At 47.6% G+C, this 18,588-nt stretch overlaps 1 protein-coding gene across 3 annotated transcripts in view; it reads left to right on the top strand.

Moving 5' to 3' along the window:
• CEP135 (centrosomal protein 135) overlaps positions 1–17,367 on the top strand; it is a 96,771-nt gene extending 79,404 nt beyond the window's left edge. For all 3 annotated transcript variants that reach the window (XM_040418828.1, XM_040418827.1, XM_040418829.1), the window contains 3 exons: positions 7,783–7,887; positions 12,646–12,801; positions 17,109–17,367. In XM_040418828.1, the coding sequence (XP_040274762.1) occupies positions 7,783–7,887; positions 12,646–12,801; positions 17,109–17,130 (283 nt within the window). In that variant the 3' untranslated portion in view covers positions 17,131–17,367. The remainder of the gene's footprint in view (positions 1–7,782; positions 7,888–12,645; positions 12,802–17,108) is intronic.
• Positions 17,368–18,588: the final 1,221 nt, after the last annotated feature.

Below are 18,588 nucleotides of genomic sequence, written 5' to 3'. Positions count from 1 at the left end.
TCAGAATGCATTGGGGCTGTACAGATCCGTTCGGGGCCGCTTGTGAGAGCCTTCAAACTGAACTCATAAGCGGAACGCAAGTGTGCAAGTAGCCTAACAAGGGCATGTTCAAGTCTCCTAAGGGACTTAATAGAAGTGTAAAAAAAAGTTTAAAAAAATTCAAATCACCTCTTTTCCCTATAATAAAAATAAACATCATTTGCACCACCACGTCTGAAAATACTTGTAACTATTAAAGGGGTTATCCGAGGCTGGAAATGCCCCTACCCCCCCATATGCCCAGGCCCCTAACACAGATTCTACTTATCGGAAGACGCTAGGGAGTCAAATCATCACCGCACCCCGGATGTTTTCATCCGCGCACGGGGAGAAGCAGCTGCGGCAGTTCGGGGACCAGGAGTGGTGCGGGGAGCCAGGTAAGTAGAATCAGTGTGAGGGGCCCGTGTGTATGGGGGGGAACATTTCCAGCCTCGGATAACCCCTTTAGGGTCCATTCACACATCCGCAAATAGGTCCACATCCGTTCCACAATATCGGGAACGGGTGCAGACCCATTCATTCTCAATGGGGCAGAAATGGATGTGGAGAGCACACTATGTTAATTGTTTGGGCCACAGTGGTAATTTGCGTGTTGATGGGATGTCAGAGCAGCAGAAACAGGAGCTCGGCACTGGACCTAAAACAGTTTGAAAAGGTGAATTTTTTATTTTTTTTGTGTTTGTCTTTTTCATTTACCGTATATACTCGAGTATAAGACGAGTTTTTCTCGCCCATATTCCTTGGGGGACACAGGAAACCATGGGTATAGCTCTGCTCCCTAGGAGGCGTGACACTAAGTGAAAGCTGTAAGCCCCTCCTCCATCAGCTATACCCTTCAGCCTGGAGAGAGAGACTGCCAGTTTTTGCTTAGTGTCCAAGGAGGCAAGACACTCCCTGCTTAGGCAGGGTTGTTTCCCTATAATTTTTTAATTTTTTGCGTTATTTGTTGTTTTTAATTCGGTTTTTTTCTACTTACAGGGACAACAGAGGCGCACTAGACCCCTCTGTTTCTCCCGGGGTTGAGTTGCGCCAGTACCGGTAATTCCGCACTGCCGCCTCCCCCACAGAAGACAAGGTGGACCAGGGCAGCCTCACTCCCCTGCGTCCCGCCAGCTCAAGGGTCGCCCGCACGCCAAGTCCCTCCCCCGGCTTCCTGCCACTGCGGTGCCAGTAGCTGAAGGGGCGACCCTGCTGGATGGATTGAGGGCGAAGACAGCGTATGGTGAGAGTGGCTGCTCCAGCCTCCCCTTCCCTCCCTCCCACCGCTGCTACATCTACGCTTGAAGGCAAGCGTTTTTTCCATCATCAACCCCCCCCCCCCCCCCCCCCCCCCACATGGGCATATCGGGGCCGGCAACTGTATCGGGCATCATTTGGGGGGGACTTCGTCTTCTTTAGCGGCAGGGCATCAGGGGGACGGCTGTAGGCAGGAGGCCGTCTGCCACATCCAGGCGCGGCGGGGGCCGCTTACTTGGCGCGAACGGCGCCATTTCATCTTGGCCGGCACTTCATCTACCTCGGGGGTTAAATCATTTTGCCGCGCGCGCGCGGCTCTGCTTCTCCTTCAGCGCGGCAGGGGGGGGCGGAGCTTCCTACATGCGCTCCGCTACTTCCTGTTTCGTCGGGCTCCACATCTCTAGTGCTGCGTGGAATCCTCTCTGCCGTCCGATCCTGAAGCTATTCATCTCCGTGCCTGCTGCCTCTCCTCCACAGCCTCCTTTAGTCTGCTGCCCTTGCTGCTGCCGCTTGCATCATCCGGGTCTGGTAGGACTGTTAACCCCCTCCGTGCCACCAGTACTGTTGCTTGGGTGTAATCCCCGTTCCGTTTTTTCCCTGGGGTCTCCCACTTTAAGTGCAACATTTTTTCCACCATGTCAGACCCTTCTGCAGCTGCCAAGCCTTGGTACCATGCCTGTACCGCTTGTAGGGAACCCTTTCCCCGGGGGCAGTCTGATCCGCACTGTCCTGCATGCCGAGCTCCACCGCATCCTCAGTCGCCCGCTGTGTCGCTCCCTGCTTCCTCTGACCCGCCTGACTGGGCTAGATCCCTGTCCCAGGCCGTGGAAAGCCTCACTCATGTCGTGGGCCGCCTAATAGACAGGCCGCCTACCCCGCAGGACGCCACTCTTACTGTCGCGCCCTCCGGGTCCACCGCTTCTGCCGCTGCAGCGGGTTCACCCTCTCTTAGTGACCCCTCCCGAGCTAGGCACTCTCAGAAGCGTTTTAGAGTAGAGCGAGCCTCCTCCTCGGATGCCTCCCTCTCCCCGCCACGCGTGCGCACTCAGACGGGCCTCTCCTCTCCAAAGGATTCGCCCTCTGAAGGTGAATTGGCGGTTTCAGATTTGGAAATGGACTCGGCCCTGCCGTCCAAGCTAGCCTCAGCGATGGGTCAACTCATCTCTGATATTCGTGACACCTTTAAGGTGCAAGATGATCCCCCTAGCTCTGACGCAGCTAGCGTCTCCTTTATCAGACCCAGGCAGGCCTCAAAAGTCTTTCCAATCCACTCTGATTTCTCCTCCGTGGTGTCTAAGGCTTGGGCTCGCCCGGACGCCCGTTTTGTCAACCCCAAGAAGCTGGACATTTGCTATCCTTTTCCAGCCGATGTCGTGGCCACCTGGTCGTCCCCACCCAAGGTGGACCCCCTGTGGCCCGTCTGTCAAAGAACACGGCCATCCCTGTTCCCGACGGGTCCTCTCTTCAGTCAGCGGAGGACCGTCGCATGGAGACCCTTTCCAAGGGCATTTTTGCTGCCTCCGGTTCTGCCCTCAGACCGGTTTTTGCCTCTGCTTGGGCAGGTAAAGCAATCTCTGCTTCGGGTGCGCAGCTGGAACAGGAGTTGGACTCGGACGTCCCCATCCAGGACCTACGTTCCTTGGCCCAGCTTATTATTCGGGCCGGGAATTTTGTTTGTGAGGCCTCCCTTGATGCGGGAGCCCTTATAGCACGCTCCTCCGCCCTGGCAGTTTCCGTCAGGAGGGAACTCTGGCTGAAGGTTTGGAAAGCGGACGCTGCCTCCAAACGTTCCTTGGCGGGGCTACCGTTTACGGGTTCCCGCCTTTTCGGGGTCCGCCTAGACGAGCTTATTTCGGAGGCCACGGGTGGTAAAAGCACCCATCTTCCTCAACCCCAAGCCAGGGGCGCCCCCCGCGGACGCCCTGGTGCGTCTCGTTTTCGGTCCTCCCGCAGGACCTCTGGGGCTCCCCCCACAGCTACCGCTTCGGCCCCTCCCCAGGATAAGCGTAGGAAGCCGTTTTTTCGGGCGCAGCCCTCCTGGCGCAGGCCGCAGGCTGCCCGCACACCCGCAGCAAAGCAGTCCTCTGCCTGAAGGCGCGCCCCCACCCACCCGGGTGGGGGGCCGGCTCCTCCTTTTCAGGGACATCTGGATGGCTCACGTCTCCGACGCCTGGGCTCTCGAAATTGTGTCCTCCGGATACAAAATCGAATTCGCGTCCTTCCCTCCAGATCGGTTCTTTCGCTCCCGCCCGCCGCGGGACCCGAAAAGCGCGGCTGCGTTCTCCACGGCTGTTCAAGCCTTACTGGACAGGGGGGTGATTACCCCCGTTCCTCTAGAGGAAAGGTTCCAAGGGTTCTATTCGAACCTCTTTGTAGTTCCCAAGAAGGGAGGTTCGGTGCGGCCCATTTTGGACCTCAAAAAGCTCAACCGTTTTCTCCTCCTTCGACGGTTTTGGATGGAGTCCCTCCGTTCCGCGGTGGCTTCCCTGGAGCGGGGAGATTTCATGTCTTCCATCGATATACAGGATGCCTACCTCCATGTTCCGGTAGCCCGGTGTCACCATCGCTTCCTCCGATTCGCCGTGGGGGACCTCCACTTCCAATTTGTCGCCCTTCCCTTTGGGCTGGCAACAGCCCCCCGGGTGTTCACCAAGGTCCTGGCCCCGGTTTTGGCCTTACTCCGTTCCAGGGGTGTTTTTCTGCTACCGTACTTGGACGATATCCTCATCAAGGCTCCGTCCCTTTCTCAAGCGGTTGCCAGCGTAGATCTCACTCTAGAGACTCTGGCGAGGTTCGGTTGGGTCATCAACTTCCCCAAGTCCTCCCTTCCCCCCTCCAGACAACTGGTCTTCCTGGGAATGCTTTTAGACACGGGAGCGGCGGAGGTACGTCTTCCCTCGGAAAAACGACTGACCCTCCGTCGGGCGATTCGGGGTCTCCTTCTCCACCGTCGACCGTCCTTCCGCTTCTGCATGCGGGTCTTGGGGCAGATGGTTGCCTGCTTCGAGGCGATCCCATTTGCGCAGTTTCACTCCCGCCCTCTCCAACGGGCGATCCTCTCCTCCTGGGACAAATCGCCGGAGTCTCTGGATCATCCCTTCCATCTATCGCCTCCGGTGCGGTCATCTCTCCGCTGGTGGTTACAGTACCCTCTTCTGGGCAGGTCCTTTCTGCCGCTCAACTGGTTGGTGGTTACAACCGATGCCAGTTTCTTGGGCTGGGGAGGCGTGTTTCCTCCCCATTCCGTCCAGGGCATTTGGTCTCCATCGGAGTCCAAACTCTCGATCAATGTCCTGGAGCTGAGAGCGGCGCTTCTGTCTCTGCGACACTGGACTCATCTGCTGAAGGGTCATCCAGTTCGTGTGCAATCGGACAACGCCACGGCCGTGGCGTACATAAACCACCAGGGGGGCACTCGCAGCGCTGCAGCAATGCGGGAGGTCACCAGCATTCTCCGTTGGGCGGAAGCCCACGTCCCGGCTCTATCTGCAATTTTTATTCCAGGGGTGGACAATTGGGCGGCGGACTTCCTCAGTCGACCCCGGCGAGTGGTCTCTTCACCCGGAGGTGTTCGAGGCCATTTGCCTTCGTTGGGGCATACCGGATGTGGACCTCATGGCCTCCAAATTCAATCACAAGGTCCCCGCCTATCTGTCCAGGGCCAGGGATCCGGGAGCTTGCGGAGCCGACGCCCTCGTTCTTCCTTGGCGAGGCTTCGCGCGTCCATACATATTCCCTCCCATCCCACTCCTGCCCAAGGTCCTTCGGAAGATCGCGGCGGAAGGTGTCTCGGTGATTCTAGTCGCTCCGGACTGGCCCCGCCGGTCTTGGTATGCCGACCTCATACTGCTCCTGGCAGACGCGCCCTGGCCGCTGCCCGCCAGGGAAGATCTTCTCTCTCAGGGACCGATCTTCCACCCGCGTTTAAGGTCCCTACGTTTGACGGCGTGGTTGTTGAGACCACCGTCCTGACACGTAGGGGTTTTTCTGCGGACGTCGTCCGCACCATGATCCGCGCCCGTAAGCCGTCCTCTTCTAGGATCTATTATAGGACCTGGAGGACCTATTTGGGGTTCTGTGCCGATCTGGGGATTCCTCCGCTCCGCTTTTCTCTCCCCACCGTTTTGTCCTTCCTGCAGAGCGGACTTGCCCAAGGTCTGGGTCTTGAAGGGTCAGGTGTCTGCGCTGTCCATTTTGTTTCAGCGCCCACTGGCCCCCCTTGGTCCTGTCAAGACCTTCCTTCAGGGCGTGGCTCACGCGGTTCCCCCGTACCGCCCTCCGGTACCGCCCTGGGACCTGAACCTGGTTCTCTCAGCGCTCCAGGCTTCTCCTTTCGAGCCTCTGCGGACGGTTTCCTTGCGACTTCTGTCCTGCAAGGTTATTTTCCTTGTAGCCGTCACCTCTCTTCGGAGGGTGTCCGAATTGGCTGCACTCTCCTGTCTGGAACCTTTCCTAGTGTTCCACCAGGACAAGGTGGTTCTTCGTCCGGTCCCTTCCTTCCTTCCTAAGGTGGTCTCCGCCTTTCATCTGAACGAGGACATCGTTCTCCCCTCTTTGTGTCCTTCCCCTTCCCACCCCCGGGAGAGGAAGCTTCATCGCCTGGACGTTGTCAGGGCGCTCAAGGTTTACCTGGAGGTAACCAGCTCTTTCAGGCGTACTGACTCGCTCTTTGTGGTTCCAGAGGGGTCGCGCAGAGGGATGGCGGCGTCCAAAGTTGCTATCGCCCGTTTTGTCAAGATGGCTGTTACTGAGGCTTATCTCGCCAAGGGCAAGGTTCCGCCCCTTGGTGTTACCGCTCACTCCACTAGAGCGGTCGGGGCTTCCTGGGCTCAGAGGAATCGGGCTTCTACGGAGCAGATTTGCAAGGCGGCCACTTGGTCCTCCTTGCACACCTTCACCAAGTTCTACAGGGTGCATACTCATGCGTCGGCTGACGCTGCTTTAGGCCGTCTGGTGTTGCAGGCGGCAGTTGATTGATGCCTCTAGTGTTGGTCTAGTTTGTTCTGGTCCCTCCCTTCTGGGACTGCTCTGGAACGTCCCATGGTTTCCTGTGTCCCCCAAGGAATATGGGCGAGAAAAGGAGACTTTTGTATTACTTACCAGTAAAGTCTCTTTCTCGCTCTTCCTTGGGGGACACAGCACCCGCCCTTCATTTGGGTTTACAGTTGTGGTTCCGGCTTGGTTGCCCCGTTGGGGCTCGACAGTTCTTTTTTCCGGTTGGTGGTTATCTTTCACTACTTGGACACGCAACTGGCAGTCTCTCTCTCCAGGCTGAAGGGTATAGCTGATGGAGGAGGGGCTTACAGCTTTCACTTAGTGTCACGCCTCCTAGGGAGCAGAGCTATACCCATGGTTTCCTGTGTCCCCCAAGGAAGAGCGAGAAAGAGACTTTACTGGTAAGTAATACAAAAGTCTCCTTTTTGGCACATATTTTTGTGCTCAAAAAGCCCCCTCGTCTTATACTCGAGTCTAGGTCTGTATTATGGCAACTTACATTGCCATAATACAGACCATGACATGTTGGGGGCCGAAGAAGCTGTTACTTACCTTTTTACAGCTGCTCCGGTCAGCTCCCAGCACGTCCGCGCGGCACCTCGGTTAAGCTCCCAGTGTAAATCGCGCGAGACACACGCGGGCCGCGAGATTTACACTAGGAGCAGACCGCGAGATTTACACCGGCAGTAAGTACCGGCCCCTGCACAGCCTCCCCTCCCCCTGGACAGCCCCCCCCTCCCCCTGGACAAGTATGAAGTAGGGAGGGGGGACAAAAAAATAAACAACCTGATAAATATAAAAAATAAATAAATAAATAAATGCCCAGTTGATGGGAGTCTGACTCCCTGTATTTAATGCAGTGTGTGTGTATATAATGCACACACTCTGCATTAAATACAGGGAGTCACCCTCTTGCAGATGTGTGTATATAATGTAGAGTGTGTGCATTATATACACATATACTCTGCATTATAGCTGCATTTCCCACCCTAGTCTTATACTCGAGTCAATAATTTTTACCATTTTTTGGGGGTAAAATTAGGAGCCTCGGCTTATATTCGGGTCGGCTTATACTCGAGTATATACGGTACACAGTGTCTGGCCCCATGGAATTCACTTTCCACTCTCGGACAATCCCCTTTTAGATTCAGAAGAATCCATTATAGTTATTGGGGTGTTAAAAACTTTCTTCTTGGACTTTGGTTTTCTGATGCACAGATTGTAGATTTGGTGCTGGAGTAGACTCTGCGGAGGGCCCAGTCTACTACTGCTCAGATAAAATGTTTATTGAAAAACAGAATCTTCTAAAATGGATTTTAAGCTGAAATTTGACTAAATTCTGTAGATCTTGTGTTTGCTATAAGCATACTTAAGTATTTAATTTCTCTTCATTCACAACCATTTACAGTAAATATAAAATGGCATTAAAACGTGTGTATATTAGCTGTTCTACAATGGACTTTACTACCTGCATTATTGTAATGGTAAATCTCTATTCTGGCAAATTTGTAGCAACAGTCACACCCGGGAAGCGACAATGCTTCGTAACAAGCTTACACAGATGCAGTCCGACTATGATATTGCAAAAAGACAGCTTACAACAGAGCGGTTTGAAAGGTAAGTGTACACGTTTCCATTGATAAATGCGCTTAACAAAATGTGAAAGGGTTCATTTTAGGAGTTTTCTGGGTTCAGGACATTTATGACCTCTGCCTAGGAGCACCTAGTGCGAGCGCTGCAGCCTTAATTGTTTCCATGGGCCCATCTTCCTGCACACCATCTACTCAGTAGCGGTGATGCAGCTTTGTCCCGTTCACTTGCATGCCATCGATATCCTGAACCTGAGGTCTGTCAGCAGTGTTGTTGATATAAAACTGCTGACTGACACTGATTTTAATTCAAGGATTGATGTAAAAGTTACCTGATTACCTTGGGTGCCGCTTCCGCAGGCACTGCGATTCAGTGCCAAGGTCTCCACAGCTCTTCTGTTATTGACTTCTGTAGCGGTCTTCTGGATGGACGCTACAGCCCTCACAGCAGAAGGCAGGGGATGTGTAGCAGCTCATACACTGTTGCTTTGCAGGCTGTGGTCCTTCAGGTACAACCTGCAGTCTGCTATAGCCGTCACTTACAGCAGGGGGTGCTGTGAAGTTTGTGGCACTGAGCCCTGATGCATCTGCAGAAGTCAGAGTTCACTTTCACATCACTTCTTAGATTAAAAGCAGTGACAGAGGTATGTATTACATCCTATCCCCTGACCCTACCTGCAGTATGTCTGTCAGCAGATTCACACTGCTGATCTACTCACTGTCACCAGGATAATCGCTATTGAAGTAAAGCCATATACTAATAGCACTTAGGACCTTATTCCCAGATGTGCCTTTGTTTCAGCAATATCTTCTGAAAATCCAATTTATGTGGTATGCAAATGAGCCAGTAAGGTGCCCAGAGGGGCGTCACTCTTGCAGGAAGGGGCCCAGGTAGGCCTTCCGCTTGTGCCCAAGCCCGCCCTCATGGTGGGAGCAGGGAAAAGGGGGGCAGAGTCATGGCTTGAATGTGATGTAGGAGGGGTGGGTGGACACATTGTGGCAGGGGGCATGTCTGGGCTCCTTCCTGCAAGAGTGACGCCCCTCTGGGCACCTTACTGGCTCATTTGCATATCAAATAAATTGGATTTTCAGAGGATAGAAAACATCTATTGCTGAAATAAAGGCACATCTGGAAATAAGGTCCTAAGTTCTATTAGGCCATGGCTTTACTTCAATAGTGATTATCCTGGTGACAGATTTCCTTTAACCCCTTAAGGACTCAGCGGCCCTATTTCACCTTAAGGACTTGGCCATTTTTTGCAAATCTGACCAGTGTCACTTTAAGTGCTGATAACTTTAAAACGCTTTGACTTATCCAGGCCGTTCTGAGATTGTTTTTTCGTCACATATTGTACTTCATGACACTGCAAAACATGGCTTCAAAAAAGTTTATTTTTTTGCATAAAAAAATACCATATTTACCAAAAATTTTGAAAAATTTGCAAATTTCAAAGTTTCAGTTTCTCTACTTCTGTAATACATAGTAATACCCCCAAAAATTGTGATGACTTTACATTCCCCATATGTCTACTTAATGTTTGTAGCATTTTGGGATTGATATTTTATTTTTTGGGGATGTTACAAGGCTTAGAAGTTTAGAAGCAAATCTTTAGGGACCACTACAGGTCTGAAGTCACTTTGCGAGGCTTACATAATAGAAACCGCCCAAAAATGACCCCATTCTATAAACTACACCCCTCAAGGTATTTAAAACTGATTTTACAAACTTCGTTAACCCTTTAGGTATTGCACAAGAGTTATTGGCAAATGGGGATGAAATTTGAGAATTTCATTTTTTTTGCCTAATTTTCCATTTTAACCCATTTTTTCCACTAACAAAGCAAGGGTTAACAGCCAAACAAGACTGTATCTTTATTGCCCTGACTGTGCCGTTTACAGAAACACCTCATATGTGGCAGTAAACTACTGTACAGGCACACAGTAGGGCGTAGAGGGAAAGGTGCGCCGTATGGTTTTTGGAAGCCAGATTTTGCTGGACTGTTTTTTCTTTTGACACCATGTCCCATTTGAAGCCCCCCTGATGCACCCCTAGAGTAGAAACTCCATAAAAGTGACCCCATCTAAGAAACTACACCCCTCAAGGTATTCAAAACTGATTTTACAAACTTTGTTAACCCTTTAGGTGTTGCACAAGATTTAATGGAAAATAGAGATACAATTTCAAAATTTCACTTTTTTTGGCAGATTTTCCATTTTAATATTTTTTTTTTCCAGTTACAAAGCAAGGGTTAACAGCCAAACAAAACTCATTATTTATGGCCCTGATTCTGTAGTTTACAGAAACACCCCATATGTGTTCGTAAACCGCTGTACGGGCACACAGCAGGGCGCAGAAGGAAAGGAATGCCATACGGTTTTTGGAAGGCAGATTTTGCTGGACTGGTTTTTTTGACACCATCTCCCATTTGAAGCCCCCCTAATGCACCCCTAGAGTAGAAACTCCAAAAAAGTGACCCCATTTTAGAAAGTACGGAATAGGGTGGCAGCTTTGTTGGTACTAGTTTAGGGCACATATGATTTTTGGTTGCTCTATATTACACTTTTTGTGCGGCAAGGTAACAAGAAATAGCTTTTTTGGCACGTTTTTTTTTTGTTATTTACAACATTCATCTGACAGGTTAGATCATGTGGTAATTTTATAGAGCAGGTTGTCGCGGACGCGGCGATACCTAATATGTATACTTTATTTTTATTTATGTAAGTTTTACACAATGATTTCATTTTTGAAACAAAAAAAATCATGTTTTAGTGTTTCCATAGTCTGAGAGCCATAGTTTTTTCAGTTTTTGGGCGATTATCTTGAGTAGGGTCTCATTTTTTGCGGGATGAGATGACGGTTTGATTGGCACTATTTTGGGGTGCATATGATTTTTTGATCGCTTGCTATTACACTTTTTGTGACGCAAGATGACAAAAAATGGCTTTTTTTACACCGTTTTTATTTTTTATTATTTACGGTGGTCACCTGAGGGGTTAGATCATGTGATATTTTTATAGAGCCGGTCGATACGGACGCGGCGATACCTAATATGTATACTTTATTTTTATTTATGTAAGTTTTACACAATGATTTCATTTTTGAAACAAAAAAAATCATGTTTTAGTGTTTCTTTAGTCTGAGAGCCATAGTTTTTTCAGTTTTTGGGCGATTATCTTGGGTAGGGTATGATTTTTGCGGGATGAGATGACGGTTTGATTGGTACTATTTTGGCGTACATGTGACTTTTTTGATCACTTTTATTACCTTTTTTGGGAAGTAAGGTGGGCAAAATTTCAATTTTCTCATAGTTTTTATTTTTTTATTTTTATGGTGTTCACCGTACAAGGAAAGGAACATGACCGTTTTATAGATCAGGTCGTTACGGACGCGGCGATACCTAATATGTGTAGTGTATTTTATTTTTTTAATTTTTATTCAGTGATGAATGTTTTTTTTTTTTAATCTTAACTTTTTGCACTTTTTTTTTTAATTTTTTTTGACCCAGACCCACTTGGTTCTTGAAGATCCAGTGGTTCTGATGTCTGTATAATACAGTACAGTACAATATATATTGTACTGAACTGTATTTTACTTACACTTTGTCTGAACAGATCTATGCTTTTAGCACAGATCTGTTCAGCACCATGGACAGCAGGACGCCTGAGCAGGCGTCCTGTTGCCATGGGAACCTTCCCCATCTGCCACAACTTCGCAGACGGGGAAGGGTAAACACAGGGCTAAGGGGGGCTGTCGGGGGGCTCTCTCCCTCTCCATCGGGGGGCTGCAAAGGCACAGCAGCCCCCCGATGGTGAGGGAGGGAGCTCCCTGACCGATGACAGTTAACTTTTTCCATACAGCGGTCCGTACGGACCGCGGTATGGAAAGGGTTAAACGGCTGACATCTGCACAGATGTCAGCCGTTTATACCAGGGTGCCAGCAATGTGCTGGCACCCTGGTATACCCACTAGAAGCCAACGATCATTCATGGGGAGGCGGGCGTAGGATCGCGATCCCGCCTGACGCACCTCCCGCAACGCCCCCACCGCATGCGACACCCCCCTGCACCACCCGCCGGCATCAAATCGTGCAGGGGGGGGGGGTGAAAAATATTGATTTTAGGCACTCAAAAGTTTCTGATCCCCGCGGTCAGGGACAGCGGGGATCAGAAACTGCAAAAAGCGCAGCAAACCGCAGGTCTGAATTGACCTGTGGTTTGCTGCGATCGCCGACACTGGGGGGGTCACATGACCCCCCCTGGCGTTGTCACAGGATGCCGGCTGAATAATTTCAGCCGAAATCCCGTTCTGATTAACCCCTGGGGCGCCGGAATACTGATTTCAAGTTAGGACGTACTGGTACGCCCTGAGTCCTTAAGGACTCTGGAAATAGGGCGTATCGATACGCCCTGCGTCCTTAAGGGGTTAAAGGAGTCATAAAATTTGATTTATGGTTTCTGGGTATTTTTATGCATCGCTTTTCTGTGTTGGCTATGATTGTTTTTAATAAGGGTGTTACCTGTGCTAATTGAGAATACCAGTGTAGTAAGCACCCCCAACCTGCCTCCTCAAATTCTAAGGCCTCGTGCACAAGATGTTCCATAGGATGCCATATATTAGTCCAAGGACTCCCCTAGAAGCACTGATTTCAATACTTATAGAGGAAAGGTCAATCTGTCAAATAGACTCTCATTGGCTAAAACTAGCTAATATGCACGTGCAGGTGTATTTGTGGCGTAATGCAGCCAGGAGCATGCAGGCTTTATATGTTTATATTCATTATAACAGGGAGCGTGCAGTTCAGGAGTTACGTCGTCATGGTCTGTCTACATCATCCATTCGTTCTTCTTCACCACTTACTTCAACAATGAAGTCACCTGCATTATCTCCAGAGCGCTCCATATTAAGATCAATGGATCGAGGATCTGATAAGCCAGCAGAAAAGTAGGTTTTATTTTACAGTCACTTTAAAGGCTATGGACACCATAGGTTGCATTTGTTTACTATCACTTCCTAATTTGGAGTTAAAAATCTTTTTTTAATCAGTTGGTCTTTATTAACCCTTAGGATACCAGAGGTTTTTGCGGTTTCATTTTTCTTCCCCATCTTCCTTGTGCCATAACTTTTTTATTGTTCTGTTCACATAGCTGTACGAGGGCTTATTATTTTCAGGACAAGTTGTACTTTCGAATGCCACCATTTAATATGGCATACAGTGTGGTGAAAAGCGGGAAAAAAAATTGTAAATGTGGTGGAATTGGAAAAAAACGCAATTCCTCCACAGTTTTACAGGGTTTGTTCCCATGTTTCGTTTGTGGCAAAACTGATCTGTGCCCTTCATTCTCTGGGTCAGTACCATTACAACGATACCACATATGTATTATATCTAAATGTAAAAATAAATTTCAGCTTTGAAACTAAATGTTTTTTTTTTTGTTTTGTTTTGTTTTTTACATCACCATATTCTAAACCCCATAACTTTTTTATAGTTATATCTACTGAGCGTGTCACTTTTTATTACATTTTTTGGGGTAAGAGAAGCGATGAAAAAATGGCAAATTGGCCATTTTGACCCTTTCTGTTACTCCATTCGCCGTATTGAAAAAATTTTAATAGTACGGGCATTTCCGGTCACGGTGATGCCCATGATGTTTATATTTTTTATTTATGTATTTTTTTAATTCCATGGAAAGGGGAGTGATTTAAACATTTGATTTTTAAATATATATTAAGTTTTATTTTTTTATGATTTTGAAGCTTGTATTTGAGCCTACAAAATCCTTTTTTTTTTTTTTTTTTTTTATTCTGAACAGTCATTGGTCTTTTAGAGCCATCATTTGAGCAGAATTGCTTATTTCTTATTTTGACCTGTCACCTGCTGGCCCAAATAAGAATTGTCCAGACCCAGGGTATTGAAATCAATTACTGGCATCCTCATTGGCCGCAGAGGATGCTGGTAAGAATCCCAGAAGTGCGAGCTTCCGGGTTTTTCACCCTTTAGGTATTGTGATCACAGCATCTAAAGGCTTTAATGACTGCGATCACCATTATTGCCGGCCGCAGTCATTAGCCACGGGTCTCTGCTGTTTGCACTTCACTCCAGCGCCGTACATGTACAGCGCTGGTAGCGAAGGGGTTAAACATTTTCAAAATCTGTCTTCTGCAGCTTTTTTTTTTCTGAGCATTTGCAGACTAGCAGGCTCTCTGCCTTACTCAGGGAGTTGTTCTGTGGGTTGGACTTGTAACCTTCATCTCTGAACTCTTGACAAGCTCATAAACACTAATTTAAAGGGGTTGTGTAATCTTAAGCATTGGTGCATATCGTTAGGACTTGCCATCAATAGTCTGATAGATGTGGGTCTCACCTCTGGGTTCCCTTCATTCATTTCTATTGGACTGCCAAAAGTAGACAAGTGCTAGCTCAGCTATTCACATCAGCCCCATAAAAGTGAATAGAGCGGTGGCTGAGCTTGCAAGGTGTGCTTCCCTATGATTTCTGTGGGATTTCTAAAAATAGCCAAGTGTGCTGCTCTGCTATTTTCCACACCCTATAGAAATGAATGGAGAGTGGATGCACATTCATAGTACACCCTCCTTCACTTTGCGGGCTCCATTTTAGAGATAGATCCAGGTCCTAGAGGTGGGACCCGCAGCTGTCAGTCATTGGTGCCATATCCTACCGATATGCCACCAATGCTTGAGATGGCACAATCTCTTTAAAGAGGACCTTTCACCACTCCTGACATTCCTGTTTTAATAGCTTCATGCATTCCCCATGTAATAACAATTCTGGAGCATCTATTCTTATGGCTGTATGTTGTGTCATTCCTTTATTATTTCTACTAGAAGTTATGAATGAATTGCTAGCAGTCTGCAGTAAGGGTACAGAGGGGAGGTAACCAGGTGGCGGTGTGAACCTGCACAGACTGACTCTATCCAATCAGTGCTGCCATTTTCATATTGTGCAGGTTCCCACCCCCAACTGGTTACCTCCCCTCTGTACCCTTACTGCAGACTGCTAGCAATTCATTCATAACTTCTAGTAGAAATAATGAAGGAATGGTACAACATACAGATATAAGAATAGATGTTCCAGAATTGTTATTACATGGGGAATGCATGAAGCTATTAAAACAGACATCTCAGGGCTCCAGATGGCGACCAAAATGGTCGCCAATGCGACTTAGAATTGTAAAATGGCGACAAGACTTTGTAGCCTAGATCCTCCCCTGCTCTGCCTCTTTCACACACAAGTTAAACTGACATGTGCGTGCCATGTTCTCCTCAGCTGCACATGGGAGAAGGAGGCAGTCCCTCCCCCCTGTAACGCTGCCACCAATGGACTGATAGCACGGAGGAGGAGGGGAGGGGCTGTGGCCACTGCCCCACCAATGAATATAGTTTATGCCTGAATAGAAACACGGGCTGTGGGTGCCAGCCATATCCCATACCCGGCCTCTGACTGCGCGCTGTAAGGGGCTAATTGCGACGGATCACAGCGCACAGTCATAGAGGCTGGGTATGGGATATGGTCGGCACCAGCAGCCTGCATTTGTATTCAGGCATAAACTATATTCATTGGTGGCACAGTTCGCCCCCCCTTCCCCCAACCCCAGTATTATAAAGTATCATCATTGGTGGCAGTGGTCACATGGTCCCCTCCTCCTCATTGTTGGCAGTGGCAGCTTCTGATCGGAGCCCCAGCAGTGTAAGCCTGGGGCTCCGATCGGTTACCATGGCAGCCAGGACGCTACTGAAGCCCTGGCTGCCATGGTAATCTCCCTGCTGCTGTGTGCACAAAGCACAGGGCAGCAGGGAGAGTGTGAAGTCCTATTCACCCTAATAGAGCTCTGTTAGGGTGAATAGGACAAGGGATGAAAAGATCCCAGGTTCTAGCCCCTAAGGGGGCTAATAGTTAGTAAATAAAAAGTAAAAAAAAAAACGCCAAAATACTAAAAGTTTAAATCGCTCCCTTTCCCAATTTTACATATAAAATATATAAACAATAAAAAATAAACATATTACATATCTCCACGCCTGAAAAAGTGCGAACTATTAAAATATTAAAAAATATCTCCTATGCAGGGAACAAAAAAAAAAAAGAAAACGTGTAATTTGGCTTTTTTTTTTTTGTCACCTTGTCCCGACAAAAATTAGGATCAGACTGTTCTATTATGGTCCAGACGTTCCATAAAATGCGGAATGTATGTGGCTTTTTTTTTTTTTTTTTTCACGTGATCATGAGTATCGCAATACTTTTTATGGTATTGAAAGAGTCAAAATTTTGGTATCGTGACAACCCTAGGTAAGACATGTCATTTTTTTTTATTATACTGTAATTATATATTTTAAATTTGGCTCCTAAATTTTTCAGGTTAGGCTACTTTCACACTGGCGTTTTGAATTCACAAACGGTTCAAAACAGATCAGTTCAGCCCCAATGCATTCTGAATGGATAAGGATCCGTTCAGAATGCATCATTTTGTCTCTGTTCAGTCTCCATTCCGCTCTGGATGCGGACACCAAAACGCTGCTTGCAATGTAAGTCAATGGGGACGGATCCGTTTTCACTGACACAATATGGTGCAATTGAAAACTGATCCGGCCCCCATTGACTTTCAATGTAAGTCAGGACGGATCCTTATTTTAAAAAGAATAATGCAAATGGATCCGTTCTGAACGGATACCAGCGTTTGCATTATAGGTCGGATCAGTCTGTGCAGATACCAGACAGATCCGCCCCTAACGCAGGTGTGAAAGTAGCCTTAGGAGCCAATGGCTCCTTGATATTTTTTTTAGTCTGGAGCACTGCCTCTTTAACCAAAATTCTTATCAAACCGATATGAGTTTAGCTATAATGAGTGTTTATGAGCTGTCAGGAGTTCAGCAGCTCTCTCATGGATTCAGGGTGAAGCAGAGAGCCTGCTAGTCTGCCAATGCACTGAAAATGAAAACTGTTGAAAATGTTTAAAAAAGACCAACTGAAAATATTTTTTTTTTTTCCAAAATGAGTAGAATGCAATAATAAAAAATGTACCCCAAAGGTGCCCATAGCCTCCAGGTAATGCCTTTTGTTTAGCCTACATGGTAGATGTTACATACGGTAGAAGTGTGACTGTCTCTCTGGCAACATTGCTAAGATTTCTGTAGGGCAGTGTTCACACCATATCCCGGTAGAAGTGCTGGCTATATGCTGATACTTGATGAATCCCTGCCATTGGAAAGCTTACTGCTATTTTCTCTCCACGCAGGAATGTAAGTTTCAAAGACTGATGATCTGGAGCGATGACGAGAGACAAACGCTGAATGTTTCCCTATTTGTAGGTAGTCTTGGCTCGCATTCATTTTTGTCTTGTAATTTCATGCTGCATTTGCTCAGTGTAAACCTCCTATAAAGCAGGTTAGTAATACTTCACCACTGTTCTTGTATTACTATACAGACCTGAACATACCTTCATCTTATTACAGCAATCTGTTTAATCCATGGAGCCACAGCATGCCCCATTAAGTAAGGACATTATGGGGGCTGTATAGTTTCATGCCCCATTAAGTAAGGACATTATGGGGGCTGTATAGTTATTGATTAGCTGAACATGGGGCTGGTCCTGTTGGCTCAGGCGGTAGGAGAGGACCACTGACCCAATACATTGATATTTAAAGTTTGGAACCTCCTGATCTAGTGCTGGTGATATTTGGAAAGGCCTGTCATACACATTAAAGGGGTATTCCCTTCTCTGTCATACTGGCACGGGATCCGAATACCTGTAAAATGAGGTGGCGGGGTGGAAACACCCGAGCGGGCTGTGCGTCGCTGTTTCTGTATTCCATAGAAATGAATAGGAGTTATAGAAACCGCACAGCTAGCTCCACTGCTTATGTAATCCCAGCCATAACTGGCTGCGATGGGAACACCCCTTTAATAGTGAACAGTTGCTCTTTTAGCGGAATTAAGAGATCTCAGGTGATTAATTTGCACTATAACATTTATAAGTCTATGGTTTCCGGTTTGATCACTTCATGTAACCAGTATTCACTGCAGAAATGGAGCCTTTTCTGCATAAATTCCCATAATTGCACCTGCATGTCTACCGGATGGGACCCGACGGCTGGCAGGCTTCTATACTTCTACTGTCTATGTATGTAGGTTCTTTTTTATGTGCTAAAATGCATTTTATATATTGATATGAATTAAAAGTGTGCAATACATTCCCAAATGTCCATCATATTCTGACCACAGTATTGCTTGATACCGGCCAGGCCCACGTTCACCACGACTTGAATAACGTGCGCTGATGCCAGAAACGAGTTACATGTAAAACACGGATTATGTATTTCTCCGTCTGACTGGGATGGAACTTTTATCTTTCACCGTTTGTAAATGCGAATAATGTAAACTGTTTTAATGTAATCCCAGTCAGTTGTGAATTTGTACTGCATTGTAATATATACGTCTGACTGTGTATTTATTTTTATATTAATTACTATTTATAACAAAATAAATTTGGTATTTTTTTCATCCACGCATCTTGTATTCGTTTAAACCCTTCACTAACTAGGATGTATAAATATAATACGGTATCTAGCTTTCATCTTGATATCTTTATTAAAGCCCAGAATCTCGGGTTTCAAAACCAATATTCTAGGTGCAATACTTGGACGCAGCACTGTGTGAAGTCGGAGGGGGTGATGGCGGGAATACAGGGTGCAGTCTTCAGGGGGGGGTGCAGGACC

The sequence above is a fragment of the Bufo bufo genome, chromosome 2 (assembly GCF_905171765.1).
Source record: "Bufo bufo chromosome 2, aBufBuf1.1, whole genome shotgun sequence".
NCBI lineage: Eukaryota > Metazoa > Chordata > Amphibia > Anura > Bufonidae > Bufo > Bufo bufo.
Note: the sequence above shows the minus strand (reverse complement) of the source record. Positions and strands in the feature narration are given on the sequence as shown.